This window comes from Diaporthe citri (assembly GCF_014595645.1).
Source record: "Diaporthe citri strain NFHF-8-4 chromosome Unknown scaffold_4, whole genome shotgun sequence".
Lineage (NCBI taxonomy): Eukaryota > Fungi > Ascomycota > Sordariomycetes > Diaporthales > Diaporthaceae > Diaporthe > Diaporthe citri.
Genome location: NW_025064849.1, coordinates 5,481,284 through 5,496,619, shown reverse-complemented (window position 1 = coordinate 5,496,619; position 15,336 = coordinate 5,481,284). Strand labels below are relative to the sequence as shown.

General features: G+C 17.6%; 2 protein-coding genes across 2 annotated transcripts; one reads left to right on the top strand and one right to left on the bottom strand.

Moving 5' to 3' along the window:
• Positions 1-12,153: 12,153 nt before the first annotated feature.
• INS49_010600 (uncharacterized protein) lies at positions 12,154-12,999 on the top strand (the record flags this gene model as incomplete). The annotated part of the gene is made up of 2 exons (XM_043171325.1): positions 12,154-12,357; positions 12,427-12,999. The coding sequence occupies 2 exons, from the start codon at positions 12,154-12,156 to the stop codon at positions 12,997-12,999; spliced, it is 777 nt and encodes a 258-aa protein (XP_043025890.1).
• Positions 13,000-14,662: 1,663 nt separating this feature from the next.
• INS49_010599 (uncharacterized protein) lies at positions 14,663-15,336 on the bottom strand (the record flags this gene model as incomplete). Its single annotated transcript, XM_043171324.1, has 2 exons — positions 14,663-14,776; positions 15,202-15,336. The coding sequence occupies 2 exons, from the start codon at positions 15,334-15,336 to the stop codon at positions 14,663-14,665; spliced, it is 249 nt and encodes an 82-aa protein (XP_043025889.1).

Below are 15,336 nucleotides of genomic sequence, written 5' to 3'. Positions count from 1 at the left end.
ATTAATAATTTTATATATATAAATATTTTTTATAAAAGTATTATAAAGAATAATTTTAATAAATTAATTTTTATTAAAAATACTTTTTAGCTTAAAGAAAATATAAATGCTTTTAATTAAAATTTATTTAACTTATAAGTTATAATAAATAGCTTAAAAAGAAAAAGGAAAATCTTCTTATATTAAACTTCTTAACCTTAATTAAAAAGGGGTTTAATAATAAAAATATTATTATAAAAAATATTTAAAAATAAGAAAATTATAATATTTTATTTTAATTTTAATTTAATTTAAAAATTAATTAAAGTTAAAAGGATATTAAGAAAAAAAAAGAAAAAAAAGAAATTTAAGGAAAAAAAGGAAATTTATATATATAAAGTTATTATAATAAGAAAAAATAAGTAATATTAATAATAAGCTATTTTATTATTAAAAGAAGTAATTTATTACCTTATTTTTAATTAAGATTAATTTATTACTTAAAAAAAGTTATTTATTATTAATTTCTTACTTATAAAAAAGTTATTTATTTTTTTATTATAAAAAATTTTTAATTAAATAACTTATTTTAATTTATATTTAATAAACTTATAAATTAAAAAAAAAGTATTTTATAATTAATTATTATTTAAAAAAAATAAAAAACTATATACTTTTTTTACTTTAATTATTAATAAAATAATAAATTAATAGCTTTTAATAATAACTTATAAACTTCCTTATTATTCCTTTTTTTAATTAATGTTATTATTTAACTTAAGAGCAATAAGTTATTAGCTTTTATTATTTTAGCTTATATATGCTATTATATTTATTTATTTATAGCTAAGCCCTTTTCCTTTCTTTCTTTTCTTCTTTTTCTTTTTATCTTTATATTATTATTAATTAAAAATTAAAGGTTAACTGCTACTTAATTATTTTAATAATAATATATTTTTAATATATTAATTTTTTCCCTTATTTAATTCTTATTTAAAAATAAGTAATAATTATTTATAAAAGTTATTTTAAGTTATAATTAAATATTAATTATATTTTTTTTTTATTTTTAACTCTTTTTATCTTAATTACTTATATAATAATTCTTAAAAATATAAGGCTTTTTTATTATTATACTTTCCTTCTTTATTATTTAACTTTTATTACTTATTTTTTATTTTATTATTTATTTCCTTTACTTTTTTTCTTTATAATTAAAAGTTAAAATATTTTTTAATTAAAAAGATAAAATAAAAAAATAATTTTAATTACCTTTATATTATAAAATACCTTAAAACCTTAATATTTTAATTTTAATAATTAAACTTATTAATTTAAAAAATAATAATTTAATATTAATAATTATAAAACTTTTTTATTTTAATAACTTTAAAAACTTATTTAATAAAGCATTATAATTTTTAAATATTATAAATATTTAAAATTAATAAAACTTTATTTAAAAAGTAAATATTAATTTTTTTAAAGATTCTTTTAAAATAAAAATTATTATAAATAAAGTTTACTTAAATAATATTTAATAATTTTAAACTCTTAATTAATTATTATTCTTTAATATAAAATAAATAATATTTAATAATAAGCTTATAAAAATAATATAAAAATATTTTTTAAGTATTAATTTTTATTTTAAGCTAAGAAAATTAATTAAATTAATAAATTTAATAAAATAATATTAAGCCTTTTTTATTTTTAATTTCTTTAATATAAAATAAATACTTTATAAATATAAAAAATTAAAAACTTAATATATTATAATTCTTATAATTTAATAGCTTTTTAATTTTTAAGATATTATATTCTTATTTAAAAAATCTTTATATTATAATTATACTTTATTTAAGAAATATTAATAATATAAATTAATAAAGAATTATAAATTTATTATTATATTTATTTATATATTTAATTATTAAATAATAATAATTTTTAATAAAATAAAAAATTATTACTTATTATAAAATAATTTTATATTAAAAAATAAAAAAAATAAGATAAATAAAAATATTAAAGTACTTATTTATAAATATTTAATAGCTATTTTAAAAAATAAAATATAAAATTTTAATAAAAAGTTTATATTAAAATTAAAATAAATTAATAAAGTATTTTATAAATAATATATTATTAAGTTTATTAAAAATTATTTTAAAAAAATTAAGGAAAAAATAATTAAAAAATATAAAATTAAGCTAAGGCTTTTTTAATTAAAATTATATACTTTAAAATACTTAAAGTTATTATTAATATTATTACTTAAATATTTATTATTTAATTAAAGCTTAATAAGATTAATAAAGTTATTTAAATATTTATATTAATTCCTTTTATTAAAATTAATAATATAAAAATAATTAAAATAAAAAGTAAGCTTTTATTATAAAAAAATATTATTTAATAATAGCTATTTAAATTATAATATATTAAAATTATTATTAATTATAAAAAAAGCATAAAGGAAATAATATCTTTAATATAAATTAATTTAATAACTTAATTTTAAATATTTAATATATAATAAAGTATAAACTTTTAAATAACTTAAAATTAGCTAAATAAAATTTTAATTAAATAAGCCTTTAATTTAAATATTATATTATAAAATATTTTAAAGTTAATAAGAAATACTTATCTTAATATATATAAGGATTTTTTTTATTTATTTATTTTAATAATAAATATAAATAAAACTTAAAATATATTAATTAATTTAAAATAATTAAAATAATAATAAAATTTATTTAAAAATAATTTAAAAAGCTTATAAATAAGCTAATTAAATAATTAAATATAAAATATAAATATTAAAAGTAAAAATAAAAATAAAAGCTTTATAAAAAGTAAAAGCAAAAGTTAATAAAGCTAATATATTATATTTAATATAATAATTAAAAAAAAGAATAAATTTACTTTTTATTTTATAAAAATATTTAAATCTTTAATAATTATATTAATGTTAATTATTAAAATAAATTTTAATAATTAAAAAAATATAATTAATAAATATATTATTAAGTAAATCTTAAAAATATTTAAAGCTTTTATAAAGAAATAAAAGCTATAATAAAATAAATAAGTAAAAAATTAAAGATAATAATAATAATTAAAATTATAATAAAATAAATTTTAAAACTTAAAGGCTTAATTAAAAATAATAAAGTTTTATTTTAATAATTTTTATAATATTTATTATAAAGTATTTAAAAAGAGGTATATTAATAAATATAAGAAATTATATAAGAAATAATATTATATTAAATTTTAGCTAATTATAAAAAGCTAACTTTTATGCTTATTTTAAATATTTTTTTAAAAAATTAACTTTTCTTTTTTTTTATATATTTAATGCTTTAATTAAGCTTTTTTTATTTTTAAAAATTTTTTAAATATTTATCTTTTCCCTTTCTTTAACTTCTTTTTATTTTTATTTTCCCTCTTTATTATATTAAAGCTCCTCCTTAAGTTATCCTTAAAAGGGTTTAGCAAAACTTATTTCCATTATTTAAGTAGCTTGTTTTTAATAATAAGTATAATTATTATATTAATAATTATTATATATATTAATAAATATAAAAAAGTTAAATTAATTTAACTTAATAATTAAAAATAAGTAATAATTATTAAATACATTAATATAAGTAAGTTATAAATCTTATTATTTATAATTATTTAAGGTGCTTATTACTTTATTAGCTAAGTAATAAAATTAAGTTTTTTAAATAATTAAATTATTAAGCTTATTTTTAATAAATAAATAAATAATAAAATTAATTTAAAATAAATTTAATATTTTAATAAATATATTAAGTTAAAAAAAATATTAATTATTAAATATTAATTATAAATAATTATAAAAGCTATATATTAATTAAATTTAATTAATATTATAAAAATAATAATATTATTATTATTATATATTATTATATTTATCTTACTTACTTTAATTATTAAATATCGCGTTATATTTACCCTTAAAACGCGCATATAATAATAAAATTAACCTTTTTATTTAAGCTTTTATTAATTACATTACTAAATTTAAATTCTTTCTTATATTTAAAGCAGCTTATAATAAGACTTTTATAAAGAATAATATTAAATTTATATTTAAAAGAGCTGGAATTTCCCTATAAGACCTTAACTTTATAATTTCTAAGCTTAATATTTACTTATAAACTTTTATATAATCCCTCCTTATTTCTCTTTAAAAATAAAAGTCTTAAATATTATTTAATACTTAATAAACCATTTAATAATTAAGTTTTATTAAAAATAAAATCTCCGATTATTAAGGAAGCTTCCCTATATTAATTATAAAAGCTATTAATTAATTAATAAAGAATGCATAAATAATAATGCATTTACTTATTATAATAAGCAAGCAAATTTATATACTTTAAAATGTTAATATAATACTTATAAAACACTAAAGGGCTAAAAAAACTTAAGTGCAGCTTAAAAAAGTACTTATAATTAAGGAATCTTAAGCTTTTATTTAAGAAAAATAAAAGGGGAAGCGGCTAATTAATAAAATAAGTAATAATGCTAAGAAGGCGATTTGCAGCAAACTAATTAAATAATGATATAATAATTATAGCAAAACTAAGCATAATGTAAAAACTTATAAAAAAGAAGAAAAAGAATTTAATTAATTAAATTCTAATTATATTATAGTAAATCCAGCTTAATTAGCACTAATTAATGCAAATATATTTATTTTAATAATGCACGGCAAACTACCTTTTTAATAATATAATTAGCATTAATTAATGCTAAATATATATTTCTTATTAAAAGTTGCTTATTATAAATTAATATTACACTTATATTAACCCCTTTAAATTAATTAAATTAATAAAAAATAAGGTTATTAAAGTAATTAATATTAATTAATGCTAACTTTTATTAAATTAATTATATTAAGTAAATGTTAAGATTAATAAAAGTTAATAAAAGTTATTAAAATCCGCTATTTATTAATATTCGCTATTTATTAATAAATTACGTTATTTTTTTATAAAATTATTATTAAATTATTATTTAATTTTTTAAAAAAAAATATATTTTATTAATAAATTTTAAATTATTAAAAAATTATAAATATTTTTAAAATTATAATTATTTTAAAATTATATTTAATTAATATTAATTATTTTAATAATAAAATTATTTTTATAATAAATATAAATTTTAAAAAATAAAATATATATTTTATATAAATTAAAAATAAAATATAATATTTAATTTAATATAAAAATAATATTTAAATAAAAATTAAAAAGTTATATAATATAATAAAATAAAAATATAAAGTTATTTTATATATAAAATATTTATTTTATTTTAAAAATAAATTTAAATATTTTAATTTAATAATTTAAAAGATTTATTTTAAATATATTAAATATTTATATTATAAAATAATTAATAATAATTAAAATATATAATTTTATTATTTATTATATTAAAAGCTTTAAAAATATTATTAAACTTATTTAATAAAATAAATTATAAATTTAAAAAAAATATTAAAAATTAATATAATATTTTTTTTAATTAATTATTTTAATTTTAATTATTTAATTAAAAATTATTATTATTTAATAATTATTTTTAATTAAAAAAATTACTTAAAATTATTTAATATTTTTATTATAAAATTTATTTTAAAAACTTAATATTATAATAATAATTATTTTTTTATAAAAAAACTTATTATTTTTTTATTTATAAAGAAATTTTTTAAAAATAATTTAAAAAAAATTTATTATAATAATAAGTTATAAATAACCTTAATTAAAAATATAAAATTATTAAGAATTATTATGCTTTTTTTAAATATTATAAAAGAAATATTATTTATTTTTAAATTTAAGTTATATATTATTAAAAAAGAATATATATTAATATTAAAAAGATTATTATTAATTATTCTTATTATAATAAGTAAGATATTTAAATTTATAATAATAAAATTATTTTAATTATATTAAATTAATTATTTATTAAAATTTATATTAATATTTAATATTTATTTTTTAATTAAAAATATAATAAATTAAAATTATATTTTTTAAAATAATTAATTTAAAAAATATTAAAAGATTTTTTATTTAAAATTTTATTTTTAAATAAAAACTTTTAATAAAAATAATAATAAATAATAAATATAAAAATATAAATTAATTTATTTAATATTTTTTAATAATTAAAATTAAAAAATTATAATTTTAATATATAATTTTTATATTAATAATATTATTAAATATAATTTATTTTATTATTATAATTATTATTAAAAAAATATTTAATAAAAATATTAAATATTAAATATAAATTTTATTTTATATTTCTTTTTCTTTAATTAAATTTTATTTAAAAAAAATTTATAAAAAAAAATTCTTTTTATTTTTTTTATAATTTTAAATTAATTATTTTAATTAAAATTATTATTTTTATATAATATATTTAAGCTTAAATTTTAAATTTATTTATTTAAAATATTTTTAATTTTTATTTTTAATTATTTTTTAATTTTTTATAAAATATAAAAATAATAATGAAATTAATTTTTAATTATAAAAAGAAAATTATATAATAAAATATATATTATAATTTTTTTTAATTTATTTTTTTAAAAAAATAACTTAATTTTATTTATTAATAAATAAAATAAAATTATTTATTTTTTATTTAATTTCTTTATTATTTATAAAATTTATTATAATAATATTTATAAACTTTAAATATTTAATAATATTTATTTTATAAATATATTTTTATTAAAATAATTAAAAAGATTTATTAATTATTTTAAAATATAAAAACTTAAATTTTATTTATTTTAAAAAATTAACTTTATAAATATTATAAATAATAATAACTTTTTTTTAAATAATTTTAATTTTAATTATTATTAAAATTAATTAAATATATTTTTATTTATTATTTAAATATATTAATTATTTATAAGCTTAAATTTATTAAATTTTTTAAACTTTAATATTTAAAATATTAAACTTATAATATATTTATATATAAAGTAAAAAAACTTAAGAAATAAGCTTTTATAAAGTAAAAAAACTTAAAAAATAAGCTTTTATAATTTATTAATATTTCTTTACTTTAATTAAATAACCTTTAATATTCTTAATATAATTAACTTAATAATACTTTTAAATTTTAACTTTAATATTTATTTAAAAAAAGGGTTTATTCTTTTTTTTTTATATATATATATATATATTATATATATATTTATTATAATATATAATTTCTTTTATATATATTTATTTCTTTAATTAAATTTAACCTTATATTTAAATAAAAAATATTATATTTTTAAAAAATATATTATAAAATTTACTATATACTTATTTATTATTTTCTTATTTAAAATTAAAAACTTTTTTTTTAATAACTTAATTTATTATTTCTTTTTTTTCCTTTTACTTAATTATTATTTATATCTTATTAAAAGCTTATTTTAAAATTAATATAATAAGAATTTTATATTATAAAATTAAAGTTATTAACCTTAAATAATATTAATCTTTTTATTTTAAATAATATTAAAGTTAATTATTCTTTTAAGCTATATTATTTTATTAATAATAATTATTAAATTAAATATATCTTTAAATTTTACTTCTTTAATTATTATTATTTCTTATATTTTCTTTATATTATTATATTTATTAAAAATATAATTAAATTCTTTAATATAATAAATATAATTAATATAAATATTATTATAAAAATTATATAAAAAGTAATAATTAAAAAAATAATTATAATAAAAATATTTTTATTTATAATTAAAGAAAAGTTATAATTTATATATTTTAAATAATATTTATAAAAAAAAGCATTTTAATAATTATAAAAAGTTATAAGTAAAGCTATTTAATAATAATAATTAAAATAATTATATATTATTATTATATATTTTTTATAAAAAGCTTTATTATTCTTTTTAATAATAATAATATTTATATAACTTTTAATTAAAATTTTAATATTATTTAAAAATTATTCTTTTTATAGCTTATTAAAAAATTTATTAAATAATTTCTTAATTACCTTTTAAAAAATAAAATTATTAAATTATTAAATAAAATATTAATTTTATTTAATATTAATAACTTTATATATATAAATATTTTTTATAAAAATATTATAAAAAATAATCTTAATAAATTAACCTTTATTAAAAATACTTTTTAATATAAAGAAAATATAAATATTTTTAATTAAAATTTATTTAACTTATAAATTATAATAAATAACTTAAGAAAAAAAAAAGCCTTTTTATATTAAACTTTTTAATTTTAATAAAAAAAACTTTTTTAATAAAATATATTATTATAAAAAATATAAAAAAAAAAAAAAAAAAATATAATATTTTACTTTAATTTTAACTTAACTTAAAGATTAATTAAAATTAAAAAAAATTTAAAAAAAAAGAAAAAAAAAACTTAAAAAAGAAAAGGAAATTTATATATATAAGGTTATTATAAAAAAAAAATAAGTAATATTAATAATAAGTTATTTTATTATTAAAAAAAATAATTTATTACCTTATTTTTAATTAAGATTAATTTATTATTTTAAAAGAATTACTTATCTTTAATTCTTTATTTATAAAAAAATTATTTATCTTTTTATTATAAAAAAATTTTAATTAAATAACTTATTTTAATTTATATTTAATAAATTTATAAATTAAAAAAAAGTACTTTATAATTAATTATTATTTAAGAAAAATAAAAAATTATATATTCTTTTTACTTTAATTATTAATAAAATAATAAATTAATAACTTTTAATAATAATTTATAAGCCTTTTTATTATTCCTTTCTTTTAATTAATATAATTATTTAACTTAAGGGTAATAAGTTATTAACTTTTATTACTTTAACTTATATATATTGTTGGCGGGTATAGGGAATTACGTGAGAAATGGTACCGCGCTAAATTCCGGCTGGCTATAAAAAGCTAGCTTTTACGCTTATTCTAAACATTCTTTTAAGGAATCAACTCTTCTCTTTTCTTATATATTTAGTGCTTTAATTAAGCTTTTCTTATTTTAAGAATTTCTGAAATATTTATCTTTTCCCCTTCTCTAGCTCCCTTCTATTCCTATCTTCCCTCTCTATCGCGTTAAAGCTCCTCCTTAAGTTGTCCTTAAGAGGGTCTAGCAGAACTTGTCCCCTATTTATTTGGGTGGCTCGTTTTCAATATTATTATATTTATTTATTTATAATTAAGCTTTCTTCCTACCTTTCTTTTTTTTTTATTTTTATATAATTATTAATTAAAAATTAAAGGTTAATTATTACTTAATTATCTTAATAAAAATTTACTTTTAATATATTAATTTTTTTTAATTCTTATTTAAAAATAAGCATTAATTATTTATAAAAGCTACCTTAAACTATAATTAAATATTAATTATATTTCTTTTTTATTTTTAACTTTCTTTACTTTATTTATTTATATAATAATTTTTAAAAATATAAAACTTTTTTTATTATTATATCTTTCTTTTTTATTATTTAATTTTTATTATTTATTTTTTACTTTATTACTTATTTTCTTTATTTTCTTTCTTTATAATTAAAAAGCTAAAATATCTTTTAATTAAAAAAATAAAGAAAAAAAAATAATCTTAATTTTCCTTATATTATAAAATATCTTAAAACCTTAATATCTTAATTTTATTAATTAAGTTTATTATTTTAAAAAAAAATTTAATATTAATAATTATAAAACTTCTTTATTTTAATAATTTTAAAACTTTATTTAATAAAAATATTATAATTTTTAAATATTATAAATATATAAAATTAATAAAACTTTATTTAAAAAATAAATATTAATTTTTTTTAAAAATCTTTTTAAAAAAGAATTATTATAAATAAAGTTTAATTAAATAATATTTAATAATCTTAAATTTTTAATTAATTATTATTTTTTAATATAAAATAAATAATATTTAATAATAAATTTATAAAAAATAATATAAAAATATCTTTTAAATATTAATTTTAATTTTAAGTTAAGAAAATTAATTAAATTAATAAATTTAATAAAATAATATTAAATATTTTTTATTTTTAATTTTTTTAATATAAAAAAAATATTTTATAAATATAAAAAATTAAAAACTTAATATATTATAATTTTTATAACTTAATAACTTTTTAATTTTTAAAATATTATATTTTTATTTAAAAAATTTTTATATTATAATTATACTTTATTTATAAAATATTAATAATATAAATTAATAAAGAATTATAAATTTATTATTATATTTATTTATATATTTAATTATTAAATAATAATAATTTTTAATAAACTTAATAATTATTACTTATTATAAAATAATTTTATATTAAAAAATAAAAATAATAAAATAAATAAGAATATTAAAATATTTATTTATAAATATTTAATAATTACCTTAAAAAATAAAATATATAAGAATTTAATAAAAAGTTTATATTAAAATTAAAATAAATTAATAAAATATTTTATAAATAATATATTATTAAGTTTATTAAAAATTACTTTAAGAAAAATTAAAATATAAATAATTAAAAAGTATAAAATTAAATTAAAATTATTTTAATTAAAATTATATACTTTAAAATACTTTAAGTTATTATTAATATTATTACTTAAATATTTATTATTTAATTAAAGCTTAATAAAATTAAAAAAACTATTTAAATATTTATATTAATTCTTATTATTAAGATTAATAATATAAAAATAATTAAAATAAAAAATAAGCTTTTATTATAAAAGAAAATTATTTAATAATAATTACTTAAATTATAATATATTAAGATTATTATTAATTATAAAAAGAATATAAAGAAAATAATATTTTTAATATAAATTAATTTAATAATTTAATTTTAAATATTTAATATATAATAAAATATAAATTTTTATATATTTTAAAGTTAATTAAGCTTAATTTTAATTAAATAAGCTTTTAATTTAAATATTATATTATAAAATATTTTAAAATTAATAAAAAATATTTATCTTAATATATATAAAAATTTTTTTTATTTATTTTTCTTAATAATAAATATAAAGAAAACTTAAAATATATTAATAAACCTTAAATAAAAATAATAATAATTAAATTTATTTAAAGATAATTTAAAAGGCTTATAAATAAATTAATTAAATAATTAAATATTAAATATAAAATTTAAAAATAAAAATTTTATAAAAAATAAAAATAAAAATTAATAAAGTTAATATATTATATTTAATATAATAATTAAAAAAAAATAAATTTACTTTTTATTTTATAAAGATATTTAAATCTTTAATAATTATATTAATATTAATTATTAAAATAAACTTTAATAATTAAAAGAATATAATTAATAAATATATTATTAAATAAATTATAAAAATATTTAAGGCTTTTATAAAGAAATAAAAGTTATAATAAAATAAATAAATAAAAAATTAAAAATAATAATAATAATTAAAAGTATAATAAAATAAATTTTAAAACTTAAAGGCTTAATTAAAAATAATAAAGTTTTATTTTAATAATTTTTATAATATTTATTATAAAATACTTAAAAAAGAATATATTAATAAAGATAAAGAAATATATAAAAAATAATATTATATTAAATTTTAATTAATTATAAAAGTTAGCTTTTATGCTTATTTTAAATATTCTTTTAAAAAATTAATTCTTTTTTTTCTTATATATTTAATGCTTTAATTAAGCCTTTCTTATTTTTAAGAATTTTTAAATATTTATCTTTTCCCTTTTTTTAACTCCCTTTTATTCTTATCTTCCCTCTTTATTATATTAAAGCTCCTCCTTAAATTATCCTTAAGAAAGTTTAGCAACACCTAATTCCCATTTATTTAAGTAGCTCATTTTTAATACATTAAATAAATATTAAAATAATATTATTATAAAGTTTTAATATTTTTTATAAAATCTTTAACATTTTAATAATTTATTATTTAAGCGTATTTTAAAAAATTTAAGATTATTATTTATAAATATAAATATAAAAAGTGGGTATTTATAAGATTTAAACAGAATAAATGAAAGGGTATTAAAAAGTGGGTATTTAGTATGTAAAGTGGTGGCCCAGATGGGGGGGTGGCCCATACCGGGGCCGGGGACGTTAACGCTCTCTTTCCCCGAATATCCGGATGTCGGCCGTGTGGCATCCACGGTGCAGATGCTTCTCTCCACGGAGATTGCATTTTACGATACCGTGACGAATGTCTCGGGGATCGAGGTGGACAAGAGCACCGGCAGACTGCTTGGCAACAAACTGCGTGTCACCGAGGACGTGAGAGAGCGGTCTTTCGATCGTGCAGCATCATTTGTTGCCGATGTTGACGATCTCGGCTGCAGATAGTTTGTCGAAAGCGAAGTGGCTGTGATATCAGCAATCAGCGGCCGCGAATACAACTCATGGGTCGAGGGACGACAGTGCATTGAGAAAAAGGTGTCATTTGCCCCCAATGGCGATGATATCATGTCGCACTTTTACGAAGGCTTCTTTGCCAACATCGCAGCGCTCCACGCATTGCGCCACAGCAAAGGTGTTGTACAGTTGCTGGGTGTGGTGTTGGATGACCAGAGGCTGCAGGTCAAAAGCTACTTGACTCGTGGAAATGAATACGGAACCGTGGGTAATATCTTGCACAAGTGCAACGTACTAGTAGCCGGCGTGCGGATAGCGTGGTCGGTCCGGCTGTCATGGGCACGCGACATTATTTCCGCGACGGCTGATATTCACTCTCAGAGCCTAGTAGTTGGCCGCCATGGTACATGGAACCTCGCACTGGATGAAGACGGGCATGTTCGGCGCAAGGCTGTTGATGGCAACGTGTGTTTGGAGTTCAGAGGCTGGGCAGCCCCGGAAGTCCGGCCCAGCCAACAGGGGAATGACCAGCAACATGTATCGGGCCCCGACGAAACCAAATGACTGCGAAGACCGACCTGTTCCAACTGGGGCTCGAGCTATGGCTCTTGGCGCGACATGAGCCAGGGTATGCCATGACCATACCGGAAATGTGCTGCAAAGCATCTGGTTGTGCATTCCGATGGCACCCGGAGCGTTGGGAACCCCGTGAGAGACTGTCCCGGTGTTCAGAGCCCCCCACCCCGACCCCGTGGCCCTGCCCCGCTGCGATGCCGAGATACCGACGTATTACCAGAGCATAATCGATATTTGTCGGGGCGCCCAGCCAGAAGGCCGGTATGCTGCGGGGAGGCTTCTTAAGATGCTTCCACCAGAAACATAAGGGAGCCACGATCGTGCTCGTAACGAATGGAAGCAAATACTGGCCATGTGGCCAGCGGCATCAACCTCAGGAAGCCAATTCGTGCTGTCCAACCATACATCCTGGTGGAGGCCCCGCGAAGTAGTGTGCAAGTCGCTATCGATTGATTGAGGCAGCAGTTCAATCAGCGGAGTTGCAATGCTTGATGCTGCCCATTCCGCTGAAATTTGTCCTTCTGGAAGCCTTAGACTGACTTCGACTGTGGAAAATGCAGATCGACTCGTTTGCCAGCCTCTGTGAGAACTGATATTCATACCGGTAGAAATGGATGGTACACCGGCTCATCGCCAGCACCAACTAAATCAATACCCATGCCCAACACCCATACGCCCAATACCCACACGCCTATGTCGCACACCTACCCCCCACATGCCCAATTTGCATACCCAGCACCTATACACGTTATGCAAAATAGGCGTGTGGATTGTGCGCGTGAGTGTTGTAGCTGCAGCCGTGGCGCGAGTGATGTGCCAGTGTACCATCCGTTTCTACCGGTGCGTATATCCGTTCTCCTGCTTTTAAGTCAATATACAAAATACCAAGTCTACCCTTAGACGCGTTTACAGAGTGAAAAAAAGCTACAATGAATGGACAAGATGATGCTCATTTATTAAAGAACATAGTAGGCATTTTGTTTCAGGCTACACTACGTTGAAAATGCGGAAATTTAGATTTTCAACGTGCACCACTGGTTGAGACTCAAATTGTGACTTGAGAGCAGCAGATAGTAATGGAATCATTTCTTTCGCATCGCTGTATGGATTAGATCCTAGTCATGATACATGCTTCAGCGTGAATAAATCCAGCGTTTGATTGTCGAACTTGCGTAACCGCCAAATACTGGTCTCCGGGAAGAAATAAAAACTGCGACTCGTACGCCCAGCCCAACAGCGACCGGAAACGCCGTTTTGCAATACAGTAGGAAACCCGTTGGGTGAGGGCGTTCGTCGATCGAGAAGATAAATGCGATCCACGACAGAGGCAGAAAGAAGATGCCGAGAAGTGTCAACCACACATACAGTGGAGCGTAGTTCTGCTAGAAGCCCCAGTGCTATGCCCAAGGGTACTCTAACGCGAGGAGGAATAAAAGAGCGTCATAATGCATAGGGTCAAAATAATCACAAAATTCTGTCTTCAAAAATAATAGAGGGGAGTTGATTGTTCTGATCAGAAAGGATCTAAAGCAAGGAGAGGAAGCCGAAGCTCTTAAAATAGCTATCGGATAAAAAGAATGGCCGAAATGCTTACTATGCATTCCCTGCACCCGACAACATTGCCCTCGAGGAAGCCCCAGCCGGAGCCGGTCTAGCCGGTCTGCGCGGCGTACACGTCTATGTAGGCGTCCGTGCTCGTTGCCTTGATGCTGACCACGTGGACCGCCTGGTCTCCGCTGAAGTTGATGCCGTAGAACTGCTGGAACTGTTTCCCAGCCCCCTCGGAGGTTGACAACGACGAGGAGTTCGTTTCCGCCGTGTGCATTGTGTTTTTGGAGCCCGGGCAGGTGATATTGGGCGTTTCCGGGGTTGCGGAGGCTGAAGACGACGAGGTTGTCGATGTCGGTGTTCCTGTCGCTGTCGGCTCGGCTGTCACGAGTACCGTTGTTGCTGCTGATGGCCTGCTGCGTGTGTCAATTCATTGAGCCCGGCAGCCATAGACCATAAAACCACCAAACAAAAGCGCAAACAGTGGACGGGTTCCCCACGATTCTGTGGCTCTTGCGAGATCGTCCTTGACACTGCGCAGGTTCCTCTGGCTCACGCCCAAGCCGGCAGCAAGCCCAATAGCAGCAGTGAGGAGGATCAAGAGCGCAGCTATCACCGCGAAGCATATGCCCTTTGTCACACCACCTGTGATGCTGACGCGCTCAGGTCGTACTGCGGGTATGGGGAGACCTGAGGCGCATAGCCATATTCCATGGGGTTAGAGCCATTGTCCTGTGCAAACGACTGCTGAGCTCGGGTTGCAGCCTGGGGAATCAT